This window comes from Symphalangus syndactylus, chromosome 5 (assembly GCF_028878055.3).
Source record: "Symphalangus syndactylus isolate Jambi chromosome 5, NHGRI_mSymSyn1-v2.1_pri, whole genome shotgun sequence".
Taxonomy (NCBI): Eukaryota; Metazoa; Chordata; class Mammalia; order Primates; family Hylobatidae; genus Symphalangus; species Symphalangus syndactylus.
Genome location: NC_072427.2, coordinates 33,544,417 through 33,559,069, shown reverse-complemented (window position 1 = coordinate 33,559,069; position 14,653 = coordinate 33,544,417). Strand labels below are relative to the sequence as shown.

General features: G+C 40.3%; 1 protein-coding gene across 1 annotated transcript; it reads left to right on the top strand.

Annotated features, from left to right (window-relative positions):
* Window positions 1-4,311: 4,311 nt before the first annotated feature.
* TMEM202 (transmembrane protein 202) lies at window positions 4,312-14,077 on the top strand. The gene is made up of 5 exons (XM_055277909.2): window positions 4,312-4,401; window positions 4,660-4,915; window positions 12,650-12,799; window positions 13,135-13,266; window positions 13,739-14,077. Exons 1-5 carry the CDS (start codon window positions 4,321-4,323, stop codon window positions 13,933-13,935), a joined length of 816 nt encoding a protein of 271 aa, XP_055133884.2. The 5' UTR covers window positions 4,312-4,320; the 3' UTR covers window positions 13,936-14,077.
* Window positions 14,078-14,653: the final 576 nt, after the last annotated feature.

Genomic DNA, 14,653 nt, shown 5'->3' with positions numbered 1-14,653 from the left:
TTCTGTAGAGACGGGGTTTCACCATGTTGCCCAGGCTGGTCTCGAACTTCTGGGCTCAAGCGATTTGCCTCCAGCCTCCCAAAGTGCTGGAATTACAGGCATGAGCCACTGTGCCCAGACTATTTTTTATTTTATCAAGTGGAGAAAAACTAACAAGAATAGGAACAACCTGCATATTATTGATAATTTTAATGTGATAGATTTAGAATCTTATATTCTACACAAATATATTTAAAACTTTATACTTTACACATTGTTTTTATATTTTATTATTATTATTATTTTTTATTCATTGTCTTTAAATGCCTAAAGGACATTTAGGAAAACTGGCTAAATGACAAATGTTACTAAATTCCAAAAGGAAAAGAGTTCTTGTAGGACATGTTATTTGACCATAATATATTAAAACTAAAAAAAAAAAAATCTAAACATGTGGATATATTTTTAAAATTCTAGATAATTCTTGGCTTGAGTATATAAACAAATACTCCTAGCAGTATATTAAAGAATAATGTACTACGTTCATAAATACGTTATTACAGGAATGTAAAATTAGATAAATGTTAAGAAATGTATCAATGAAATTTTTACACTAAATAGATTAAAGAAGAAAAGCCATATTCTAGAGACTAAGAGGGAATTTGATACAGCCATTCTAAATTTTAAAATCTTGATATAGAAATGGAATGGAACTTCTTTAACACAAAAATGAATACACAAATAAACAAAGACCAATAAAGCCAGTTCCATTAAAGTCAAGAGTAAGATAACGATGCCCACCACCCTTAATACTTCATGAAGACTATTCTAAAGGGTCTAATCAATGCAATATGACTTTTTTTTTTTTTTTTTAGATGGAGTCTTGCTTTGTTGCCCAGGCTGGAGTGCAGTGGTGTGGTCTTGGCTCACTACAACCTCTGCCTCCCAGTTTCAAGTGCTTCTCCTCCTTCAGGCTCCTGAGTAGCTGGGATTGCAAGTGCATGCCACCACACCCAGCTAATTTTTTTTGTATTTTTAGTAAAGATGGGGTTTCACCATGTTGGCCAGGCTGGTCTTGAATGCCTGACCTCAAGTGATCCACTCGCCTCGGCCTCCCAAAGTGTTGGATTACAGGCATGAGCCACTGTGCCTGGCCAGTGCAATATGACATATTTTGTAAAGGGAGAAACAGAATGATCATCATTTGCAGATGGTAGGATGTTTACCTAGAAAATCTAAGATAAATTGGCCAACAGAATGATTAGAATTTAAATAATTCAGTCAAATGATCAGATAAAAGGTAAATACATTGAAAAAATAATTTATTCATTAGCAATAACAAATCAGAAAATACAGTGAAAAAATGTGATTCAGAAAGCAAGTAGGTTAGTGTATATAAAGCACCTAGCACAGTTCCTGGTAGATGGGAGGTTATAGAAATAAGCTGTAATAATCTTAGTTATTGATTTTATAGATTTTAGGGGTGAAATTACTGAGACAAAAGATACAAACATTTTTAAGCTTCTGGATTCATATATTCAAATTATTCTTTTTTTTTTTTTTTTTTTTTGAGACAGAGTTTCGCTTTTGTTGCCCAGGCTGGAGTGCAATGGTGTGATCTTAGCTCACTGCAACCTCCACCTTCCAGGATCCAGCAATTCTCCTGACTCAGCCGCCCAAGTAGCTGGAGTTACAGGCACCTGCCACCACGCCCAGCTAATTTTTATATTTTTAGTAGAGACGGGGTTTTGCCACATTGATCAGGCTGATCTCAAACTCCTGACCTCAAGTGATCTGCCCACCTTGGCCTCCCAGAGTGCTGGGATTACAGGCGTGAGCCACCACATCCGGCCTCTTTTAACTTTTAGTTGAAGTATAACATGCACATAGATACTTTGGGAGGCTGAGGCAGACAGATCACTTGAGGTCAGGAGTTCAAGCCCAGCCTGGCCAACAGAGTGAAATCTCATCTTTACTAAAAATACAAAAATTATCCGGGCATGGTGGCGGGCACCTGTAGTTCCAGCTACTTGGGAGGCTGAGGCAGGAGAATTGCTTCAACTTGGGAGGCAGAGGTTGCAGTGAGCCGAGATTACTCCACAACTCTCCAGCCTAGGTGACAGAGCAAGACTCTGCCTCAAAAAAGAAAAAACAAAACAAAACAAAAAAAATGCATATAGAAAAATTGTGCATACAGAAAGCTAGTCATCAGTGCACAGATCGAGAATGAACCTTTATAGTACTCCAAGGGCCCTTTGCATGTCTCCTTCCAATACCTAGCCATCTTCCTCCCCAGAGTGTTTCTGACTTCTAACAACACAGATTAGTTTTGCCTGTTTTGCACTTCATATGAATAGAATCATACATGTGTACTCTTTTGTGTTTGGATTCTTTTGCTCAGCATTATATAGATAAGATTCATCCCTCTTCACGCAGGTGGTTGTATATTACTAGTATTGCTGTATACTATTTCATTGTATAAATAGACTGCAATCTTCCATTCTTCTGTTGATGGGCATTTGGGTAGTTTTGAATTTGGGGCTATTATGGAGTGCTGCTGTGAGCATGCTGATACATGTCCTTTGGGGGCCATATGGAACATTTTGAACCCAGCACTGCTACGGTATCTTGAAGAGCAGTGGTTTTTAGCACATTGGCTTACAGTCTTCTGGGCTATAGATACTGGCGTATTCATAGTGGGCCCTGTCAGCAGTGGCAGTGGCATAGCAGTGCCCTTAAATGGCTTCATGAGTAGAGGACATTGAAAAGAGGGGACCAGAGCAAAAAAGGAAGAAAAAGATGGATGTTGTATGAAGGACCATGACTGACAGACTGGTTCATGAGCCTATTGAGACAAACCTGGCATGAACTCCAGGCTACTGGCTGCTGATAGGGATATAATTTTAAATTATAACCACAACCAATAGAGTTCTGGAGACATCTGAGTTGCCCCCTTTTTAAATTTTTAAGTTCAGGGGTACATGTGCAGATTTGTTATATAGGTACACCCATGTCATGGGAGTTTGTTATACAGATTATTTCATCACCCAGGTATTAAGCCTAGTACTCATTAGTTATTTGTCCTGACTCTCTCCCTCCTCCCACCCCCTACCCTCCGATAGGCCCCAGTGTCTGTTGCTCCCCTCTATATGTCCATGTTCCCACTTGTAAGTAGGAACATGTAGTATTTGGTTTTCTGTTCCTGCATTAGTTTGCTAAGGATAATGGCCTCCAGCTCCATTCATCTTCCTGCAAAGCACATGATCTTGTTCTTTTTTATAGCTGCATAGTATTCCATGGTGGATATGTGCCACATTTCTTTATCCAGTCTATGATTGACGGGAATTTATGTTGATTCCATGTCTTTGCTATTGTGAATAGTGCTTCAGTGAACATACACGTGCATGTGTCTCTATGATAGAATGATTTCTATCCCTTTGGGCATATGCCCAAAAATGGGATTGCTGGGTCAAATGATAGTTCTTTCTGTCTTTACGTCTCTGAGGAATCGTCACACTGCTTTCCACAATGTTTGAATTAATAATTTACACTCCCATCAACAGTGTATGTGTTCCTTTTTCTCCACAACCTCGCTACCGTCTGTTATTTTTTTTGACTTTTTATAATAGCCATTCTGACTGGTGTGAGACGGTATCTCATTGTGGTTTTAATTTCTCTAATGATCTGAACATAGAAACCAGCAAAGATTTCATGATGAAGATGCCAAAAGCAATTGCAACAAAAGCTAAAATTGACGAATGGGATCTAATTAAACTAAAGAGCTTGTGCATAGCAAAAGAAACTACCAATAGCGTACACAGAAAACCTACAGAAAGGGAAAATTTTTTCACAAACTATGCATCTGACAAAGGTCTAATATCCAGCATCTGTAAGGAACTTAAATAAATTTACAAGAAAAAGACAAATAACCCCATTAAAAAGTGGGCAAAGGACATGAACACTTTTCAAAAGAAGAAATACATGTGGCCAAGAAGCATATGAGTTCCCCTTTTTTAATTTGCTATGAGGGAACTGTGTCTTATTTATTTTTGTGTCCCAGAAGCTAGCACAAAGCCTGACACACAGCCACTGCTAACAAAATATTTGTGGATTTATTTAATAAAAGAGTTGGGAGTAAGTGGAGAATGGAGGGTGGGGAGCATCACACATACATGCACATGCTTAAAATGTGATGATTTCTTCCTGATCTGACCAGACCAAAAATATAAAACAGAAACAGGATCTATGCCATGGGTCCTGGCCCTTTTTGCTTCTGCCAGCATGTGTGAGGAGATGCAGAGACAAATTCCGTGGCAGTTAGAAAGAGAACTGACTGCCAAGATGGAGCAAAGGGAACATTTAACCTTGACTTTCCACAGTCCTGAGGTTCCCAAAATAAAGGGGAACCGGAAATACCAAAGGGTGAGGAGGTATCTAATTGGAAGTCAGTTGGGAAGAAGAGAACTTACTTAAAGGCAGGACTACACAGAGCATCCTAAAGACAGAAAAGATCACCCTGAAAATTGTGGGTTTTTTTTTTTTTTTTTTTTTTTTTTAGGAGTAGGGAAAGATATCCATAAATCAAACACACATGGGAATGCTTGAGGTAGAGAAGAGCAGGTGACCCTGGGGATCAGGGGTTATCCTTTTGGGTAGGCAATATTTCCCTCATCCTTGTAGCCTACCCTTCCTGCCAAGAAACATCCAAGTGCCTCGATGTCATCCCAAAGGCAGCAGCAGCTTATGGATCAGCTACACATCTACATCCGAATGCTCTGTGGCAGCCTCTGTAGTTTTAGCCTCCTAATGCTGGTCGCCATGTCCCCACTGAACTGGGTACAGTTCCTGGTGATCAAGAATGGCCTTGAGCTCTACGCAGGACTCTGGACGTTATGCAACCATGAGCTGTGCTGGAGCCACACACCCAAGCCACCCTGTGAGTGCCACCAAATTAAATGCCACAGGCCCCACACAATTGCAGAGCTTTCTGCTCACACAAATTGACCCTTCATGTTTCTTCCTCCAAGATCTTTTGGCCTTCACCTCTCCAAGTGCAGGATGGATCTTTCTTTGGTATCCTCAGTGTGCTCTTTCTGTCTCCTATTCCAGGTTGTTTCCTGTCCTAAATAATGGGTTATACTCTTTACTCTATGGGAAGAACTGTTTTTGTTGGTTTGTTTTTCGAGATAGGCTCTTGCTCTATCGCCTAGCCGAAGTGCAAAAGCACTATCATTGCTCACTGCAGCCTCCACCTCCAGGGCTCAAGCAATCTTCCCACTCAACCTCCTGAGTAGGTGGAACTACAGACGTGTGCCAACACTCCTGGCTAATTTTTAATTTTTTTTTTTTTTTTTTGTAGAGACAAGTTCTCATTATATTTCCCAGGCTGGTCTCAAAGTCCTGGCCTCAAGTGATCCTCCCAAAGTACTGAGACTATAGGTGTGAACCACCATGCCTGCCCTAGGAATAACTCATTTACAAGGTGTTACTGCTAAGCAATGTGATTGGTATTCTAATGTGGCTTGAAGAATTAGAAGAGAAGTGATTGATCATAGCTGGAAGATAAAGCAAATATCTTAACCTCTATTAGATTTAACTTTCAAGGTCAGCTTGTTCTTCTCCTAGCAGTGGAATAGAACTTAAATGTACGTTAGATATGTGGTATAACAAATGCCAGCTATGAAGATAATGTTATTTATGTCCAATTTTATGTGAATTTAAATAAATCTGAAAGTGCAACACAAAATATTTTAAAATAAGTTTTTGGGGCTAAAAATATCATATGCATGACTTTTTCAATCAAACCAAAAACTTAGAGGAAAGATATCATTACACTGACAGTTTTCCCATCACCCGCAAGATATAAATTTACACAAAGAAACGGGTATTGCGAAAGAAAACATATGTGAGCAAAGCATCTATGCTCCTCACATAAGCAGGGGTCCCATCTATTCTCCTCATATAAGCAGGAGGGGAGCACCTGTGCCCAACTCTGAGGTAGAGCATCAGTTGTTTGGCCATGGGCTGTGACATTTGAAATTAAGGGACAGTATCCTGCATGATCTTGAGAAGAAACTAAAATCAAAGGCAGGCAGACAATTCAACTGCATAAAATGAAAACTAGAGAAAATATTTGCAACCATTATGAAAGATAAAGGTTAATGGCCTTAATATAGTAAAAGGATACATAAAGTATTAAAAAGACACAAACTCAAATAAGTTCTTTTTGAACGGACATGCACAAGAGAAGAACTATAACTATCTAATAAACATAGGAAAAATAATTTAACCTCAATCATTAAAGAAAGGTAAATCAAATGAATAATAAGATTTAACTTTTCGGCCACCATATTAACAGATTTTTAAGTGATAATGCAACTGCTATCACTCCCATACGCATTCCTGTACATACAATGCAAATTGGTGTAACCAAAGCAATATGATTAGGTGTATCCAGAGACTTAAAAACGTTCATCTCCTTTGAGTAAATAATTCCATTTCTAGAAATTAATTCCAGGGAAATAACTAGAAGTGGATTAAAAGGTTTAGGCAAAAAGATTAAGCTGAGTGCCCAGGCTAAAATTTCGGCCTTAAGATTATTATTAAATTTTTAATAAATTTAATAAATTTTTAATAAATTAGGGCTGGGTATGGTGGCTCACTCCTGTAATCCCAGTGTTACCAGAAAGGGGTCTTGATCCACACCCCAGGAGAGGTTCTTGGATCTTGGGCAAGAAAGAATTCGAAATGAGTCCATAGAGTAAAGTGAAAGCAAATTTAAGAAAGTAAAGGAATAAAAAAACGGCTACTCCATAGGAAGAGGAGCCCCAAGGGCTGCTGGTTGCCCATTTTTATGTCTATTTCTTTATTATATGCTAAACAAGGGGTGAATTACATTCATAAGTTTTTGGGAAAAGAGGTGGGCAATTCCCGGAACTAAGGGTTCCTCCCCTTTTTAAACCATATAGGGTAAATTCCTGACATTGCCATGGCATTTGTTAACTGTCATGGCACTGGTGGGAGTGTCTTTTAATATGCTAATGCATTATAATTCACATATAATGAGCAGTGAGGACGATCAGAGGTCACTTCTGTTGCCATCTTGGTTTTAGCGGGTTTTGGCTGGCTTCTTTACCACAGCCTGTTTTATCAGCAAGGTCTTTATGACCTGTATTTTGTGCTGACCTCCTATTATTCAGTGACTAAGAATGCCTTAACCTCCTGGGAATGCAGCCCAGTAGGTTTCAGCCTTATTTTAACCAGCCCCTATTCAAGATGGAGTTGTTCTGTTTCAAACACCTCTGACATCAGCACTTTGGAAGACTGAGGTGGGGGATCGCTTGAGCTTAGGAGTTCAAGACCAGCCTGAGCAACAAGGTGAAACTCTGTCTCTACAAAAAACACAAAAATTAGCTGGGCGTGGTAGTGGGCACCTGCAATCCCATTACTTGAGAGGCCAAAGTGGGAGAATTGCTTGAGCCTGGGAGGCAGAGGTTGTTGTGAGCCGAGACTGAGCTACTGTACTCCAGCCTGGGTGACAGAGTGAGACCCTGTCTCAAAAAAAAAAAAAAAATTAATACATTAGAATCCCGAAATTATGTCATTTAAAGCAGTGAATAGTTTATTTCTTGGAGCCCTGGATTCACGTTTATGCAGATAAAGAAAATCAAGGAAATCAAGCCAGCCAGTCACTCAGATTTTGTAGAGTCACTTTGTCACTCACCTTTGTTTATGTTTTGTTTTATCTCTACAGACTGTAATTATTTAGAGAAAGTCAACTGAATCCTTAGGGTGCACAAGTATAAATCAAGTATCCACCCTATTTTCCATGTTATTATAACTAGTTCTAATTCAAGAGTCAGTAATTAGTCTGCAATACAGATCTCAGAAGAAATCTCCCAAAATGTAATCAAAATGTCCAGGCCTTATCTCCCTGTGACAACAATATAATGTTATTATTGCCCGAATACGTTATTTATTTATTTATTTTTGAGATGGAATCTCATTCTGTCACCCAAGCTGGAGTGCAGTGGTGCGATCTTGGCTCACTGTAACCTCTGCCTCCCGGGTTCAAGCAATTCTCTTGCCTCAGCCTCCCAAGTAGCTGGGATTACAGGTGTGCGCCACTGCACCCAGCTAATTTTTGTGTTTTTAGTAGAGATGGGGTTTCACCATGTTAGCTAGGCTGGTCTTGAACTCCTGACCTCAGGTGATCTGCCTGCCTCGGCCTCCCAAAGTGCTCGGATTACAGGCATGAGCCACTGCACCTGGCCTCCAAATACATTATTGTCTAATAATTACTGTCCAATTCAATGACTTCAAACTTTTACCTATTGGATTGCAAGAATTTTGTTCCCCTCCCTGACAGTTTCCTTTCATAAGTCATTTTCATAAGTTTCACAGGGGCTATCTCAGGTGTGTTTAAGAATGTACATGCTCATATTCCTATTCCCTGGGCTCACTTCAGGGTGTTGTGCTTCTGTCTCTGACTTCACTGGGGTCTAGATGACTGATAGCCTCTCTGTTGTGGCTGTTGCTAACGGGATGAAGAAGGGATGGGGAGGAAAGGACAGTATCTTTCACTTTTACTAGGAAGTCTCAATTGTAGAACATACCCTTCTGTTATTTTCCCATAGCACTGGTGACATCAGGCTGAAATGTAAAGGATATATTGCCACAGAGAGTAGTTTGAACTGTTTTGCAGAGCATGGGAAAGAAAGGGTAAGTCTTTTTGTCAAGGCACTGGGCACCCTAGAGTTAGGACCCTAGGAACCACCATATAGTAGTACACATTGCCAAGCTGTGTAGGGATGCTTTATTCTGGCACTCCAACTGGGTTACAAGGGGACCTAAATACTAAGCAGATTTCATAGATACCTCTTCAGGGTCGTAAGTCTCCACCCAGGATCGTTTCCATTCCAAAACCACCCACTTGGGGCACCTTATCTGAGCCTGGAGAAGTTGTATGTTGCCTTCCGTGCCTTGAAAGCAGTCACAATGGCAGCAGCATGCAAGTTCAGATTTGGCTAAATAAGTGAGCTGATTCCCCAGCTTGTCTCCAGCAGCACCACTTTCCGAAAGCTCCCTGGCCAAGTTTTACTTCCACAACAGTAGAAGGAGATCCTGCCCATTATTTTCAAACTGCCAAATGGTGAATGTTCTCATTTCACTGAGATCTAAGGGGATGCCACAGAACACTACCGCTTTCTGGTTAGGTGATGCCCCCTCCAATCTTGGTAGGGGTTTTACATCTTACCCGATGGTACTCTGAAGTGTAGCATCGCTGACTGATGCCAGGCTGATCCTGAGAACATCTACAAAAATCTTACCAAGTTTTTCAGATGATTTGTACTTCCTCCTCAAATTGAAAGTGACATCCTTTCTCTTCCCAAGGTATTAGTTTCAGTAAGCTGGGAGAGGTGCCTTGGTATTCTTGTAACTTAAATCTGCATCAAAGTATATCAGTAAGAAAAATATCAGAAATGTTTGGATACGGTTGACCCAGACAGGTGACACAGGGGTGTTCATTTTATCTCAGGCACTCCTTTCTCTGGACCAAGGCTTCTTACTGAAACATACAAGCAGAACCTTTTGTAATTTAGATCCTAAGATTTTTGAAACTTTGATGAGTAAGCTGTTGTAAAAACTGTTGTTTAAAAGCTGAAATCAGCTTTGGTGTTACAGGAGATAGAAGCTTGAAATCAGCTTTTGGGCATTTATTTATTTAGAGTAATATGAATAAAAAAACTATAAAGTTAACCAAATGCAGATGTCTTAGACTCTGAATCTAAGTGTTTAGTTTGTTTATATAATTTGTTGTATATGATTATTCCTAATAGACTTGGTTACTTTGGGAAGGTTAGATTCTTCTATGCTGCAAATCTTTAAATTGTTCCTTTGGAGTTGTGAGGATCTTGTTTATGTAGTTTTCAGGAGATGAGAAGGTAACACAGAGAGAATTGTAAGAAATATATAAAGTTGCAGTCTTCTCTTCATGGTAGAAGAGGAACTGGACTTTATATGTTAGGCTGGAGTTGGACAGGAAATATCCTCGACAGTGCTCCTTGGTGTTTTGAATATTAAAATCATTTGAATTAGTGTAAGCTAAAGAGTGAACTTATTTATAAAGATTCAGAAGAATCGGCCAGATGTGGTGGCTCAAGCCTGTAATCCCAGCACTTTGGGAGGCTGAGGTGGGCAGATTGTTTGAGCTCAGGAGTTCGAGACCAGCCTGGGCAACATGGTGAAATCCCATCTCCACCAAAAATACAAAAAATTAGCCAGGTGTGGTGGTGTGCACCTGTGGTCCCAGCTACTCAGGAGGCTGAGGTAGGAGGATCGCTTGAGTCTGGGAGTTGGAGGCTGCAGTGAGTAGAGATCATACTACTGCACTCCAGCCTGGGTTACAGACTGAGACCCCATCTCAAAGAAAAAGATAAAGAAAAAAAAAATGTGGCTCAGAAGAATAACATAGACTCCCAAGGCAGGAAGTTCGTGGGACCTTAGGGGATTCCAAGGGAGGCTGGGATCTCATATAAAGAAAATCAAACCAGCCAGTCACTCAGATTTTCTACAGTCACTTTGTCATTCAGCTTTGTTTATGCTTTGTTTTATCTCTACAGCTCAGTTTTTCCTGTTTATTAGTGTGTAAGTGCCTAAAAAGTGATACCCCTGGTCAAACTTTAATCTTCTCAATTCAAGCAAGCAAAAGAGGATATCCAATTTCTAAGCATAAGAATAAAATTGTCCTAGGATGGGTCAGGTTCCCATGCTTAGTCCAGTTAGCTATAGTCAGAGGGCTATACAGACAATAGTCCAGGGCTATAGACAAGGGCTGCTAGAGCTCATGGAGGATTGTGGACTAAATACCACAAAGGCTGCCTGTTACCCTGGGCTTCATACAGCTCAGTCTGGGCTTATGTTCTGGCTGGCTACATATACTGCTAATTCTGAACAACCCAGTCTTCAGAAAATGTGCAGCTTGTGAATTACTATGTCCCCTGGCTCACTTGTTGGGGCTACAGAGCAACTTAACCTCTGTGGATAGGGCTGTGGTTTCTCTGAATGGAAATTCCTGAAATTCATCATATTAATAAGTGGCAGGTTCTGGAGAACAAAATGAGAAAAGGAGGCAGCTATTAGACTGGATAAGCTTGATAGATAATTTCTGCTCTCTGGGTTACTCAGAAGCTGGACTTGGATTCTTAGGCATTTAAGTGGTTAGCGAACTTTCCAACCACTGGGGTGGGGGTGAGCTGGTCCCTGCTACATTGGGACAGAAAAAGAAGCTAGATAAGGAGGCACCTTATAAGGGATACTGAAGATATTCCTGGGTGTCTGGTAGCTCAGAAAAGCTACAGCTACTTATCTTCTAAATCTTCAGTAAAATATTGATGGGGAAGTCGAAGAACCTGTTCCATTTTAGGGATGTGGTAGCAAAAACTAAGGTCGAGCATATCCCCACTGCTCTCTTACCAACATCCAGTCGGCAGTGGCAGAGCCAAAGAGAAGACACCTAGAGCCAAAGATGGAAGAAGGAGAGGTGTGGCACTTGGATAAGAGCAACTTGAACAAATATGAGATAGGACTTTGGGGGACTCAGCATAAAAAAAAGTGGGGGGAAATACTTTGTGGTAAGTTCCTGCAGTTTGGTAAATTGGGGCTTGAAATCATCATAATATGGAATTAAAGTAAATGAGGCGGGGTGAGGTGGCTCACGCCTTTAATCCCAGCACTTTGAGAGGCCAAGGTGGGCAGATCACCTGAGGTCAGGAGTTCAAGACCAGCCTGGCCAACATGGTGAAACCCTGTTTCTACTAAAAAAATACAAAATTAGCTGGGCATGGTGGCATGTGCCTGTAATCTCAGCTACTCGGGAGGCTGAGGCAGGAGAATTGCTTGAACCCAGGAGGCAGATGCTGCAGTGAACCAAGATTGCACCACTGCACTCTAGCCTGGGCGACAGAGTGAGACTGTGTCTCAAAAAAATAATAAAATAAATAAATAGATAAATAAAGTAAATGTGACTTCATTCTGTAGTCATAGGCTGACAAGGCCTGTACATGCCAGATACAGCTGAAAGTGAAAAACAAATGGAACTAAACAATGGGTAAATCATTAAGCAAAGTACATTAATATGATAGAATATTTTGTAGCCATTGAAAATAATATTTACAACAGATACTGGGGAAAATCACATCATATATTCTTAAGAAAAAACCCACATGATATCTAATATCATATCTACTATGTACAGAGGATAGAAAAGTAAAATATTAACAATGGTTGCCTCTAGGTAATGAAATTGTGGCTGATTTTTTTCCTGCTTCTTTGTTCTTCTGTAGTCTTTTGAATACTTATGTTGAACGCATATTACTTACTACTTTTAGAATTAGAATTAGAAACAAGAAAAAGGTTTAATCTGTTTTGTCATTGGTGACACCTCTTATAAGCTAGTTTATATCTAAATCAATGCATGCAGAAGTATTTGTATATTATCTTTAGTTTAACAATCATAGTAAAGAAATTCCAAGCAAAAAGGATGTCATGTAGCAAGCTCTGCTCCTCCATCCTTTGTTCTTACATCCTTCTCTAAGACTCTATCTGGCCTTTTTAAGGGAAGGTCCCTCACTGGACTAACCATGCTCCTCCTTTCCTCTTCTTCATGCAGATTATCTCCAATATTCCAGGGCCTTCTTTCTCATCTCTGTCTTTACCATACTTATTGGCCTTGGCTGGCTCTTCCACTCTTGGCTCCGTAGTCAAGGAAGCATGACCACCAACTTGGATCTGAAGGTATCCATGCTCAGCTTCATCTCAGGTACAGACCTAGACGGGTACGGTATTTTACCATGGTAAAATAGTCAAGGTAACAAATTTTCTCTGTGGAACTCTCATACTCTTTTTCTTATCTCTTTGCTCTTCTTCAGTATCACACCAACTTGCCAGCTATCTGCCTTATCTAATTATATAGAACACAACTTAGCTGACTTTACCAGGGTATAGAGCCTGTTCTCTCATCTTGGTCAATCCCCAAGTGTTTATCTTTTTGATCCTTGCTATACATATGGCCTCTGGAGGCCAAAGAGCAGGAGGTGGTGGGGAAGGCAGACTGAAGATGCTGATAGGTTGTGACATCTTTCCTTCTGGCCCTAGCTACCTGCTTGATCCTCTGCCTCAACCTGTTTGTGGCACAGGTTCACTGGCATGCTAGGGATGCCATGGAATCAGATCTCCTATGGACCTATTATCTTAACTGGTGCAGTGACATCTTTTACATGTTTGCTGGTGAGTCACTTCCCTGCTCTATGTTAGAAGGATGGATAGGGAAATTGCTTCGGGAAAGGGAGGTATAATCCAGGAGAAACAGACGCACTGACTGTTCCTTTTCAGGACACTGATACTTGGAGAGTCAGGGGGGCATAGTGAAGAAAGGGTGGATTTTAGAGTCTGAAAACCTAGCATTAGTAACCTGTTCTATCACAAAGTGAGGCATGGACAAGTTGAGTAACTTGCCCAAGACCACACAGAAAATAGTGGAACTATGATCTGAATCCAGGAGGTTCAAGCTTTGTCCTAATCAGTCTGAGAAATATTATAATGCAATTAGAGCACAGGAGGGTAAAGTAACTCCGCTGGGGGGAGAGGGGTTCACTGAAAAGATGCCACTTGAACTGGTTATTAAAGGATGAGTAAGAATTTTAAAAGCCAAAAGACCATTGCCTATTGAACCTCACCTCAAATTATTCCCTTACCCTAGGGATCATCTCTCTTCTCAACTACGTAACTTCGAGATCTCCTGCCCGTGATGAAAACGTCACTGTGATTCCAACAGAGAGATCAAGGCTGGGGGTTGGTCCAGTGACTACAGTATCACCTGCTAAAGATGAAGGGCCAAGGTCTGAGATGGAACCTATAAGTGTGAGAGAGAAAAATTTACCAAAGGCAGGACTGTGATGGTAATAGGAAAACCTAACTATAGCTTGTCTTAAAAGCAAGGGAGAAGTTGAGTTGGGAATGGTCACATAAATTCTTGGAAACTCTCCTAATATCATGTCCATATTACTGGAGGAGCCAGCATTAAAGCTGAGGAAATGTCTTTTGTGTGCATTGGATCCATAATATCTATGATAGTCATAAAGTAAGTAATAACTCACTTAAGAAAAACATTTCTGAAAGAAAACAGCAATGTTTAGAGTCATGAATGAAAGAAACTAATGAAAGATGCAGTGTGTAGACCAGAGACCTCTTTGGGTATCAGAGATCTCATGGACCAGAATGGCCCATGGAGAAGAATGTTAATTACTTCTGTTTGGAATTTTCTTTATTATGTGTGGCTTTGGGTATACTCAGGATGGAAAGCACTTGGACAAATACTGTTGAATCTGAACTTGATAGCATTATCAGAAATAGAATAAATATCAATGGATATAAGACCTACTACTCAAAGGAACTGAGAGGTGCTGGGTAGATTCCAGGGAATCCATGAAGTCCCACTTACTGTGAGGATTGGTAATTTGAAACACTTACAGTCTATTACATAAAACCACCGCTTCTCCCTAGGCGGGGAGATACCTTAACCAGGCATCCACAAACTCCCTGAAATTCTATACAAAACTTGTATATGTATTCTTCTGTGAAGAGAGCCAGCGATTCCATCAGATTCTTCCTTCTC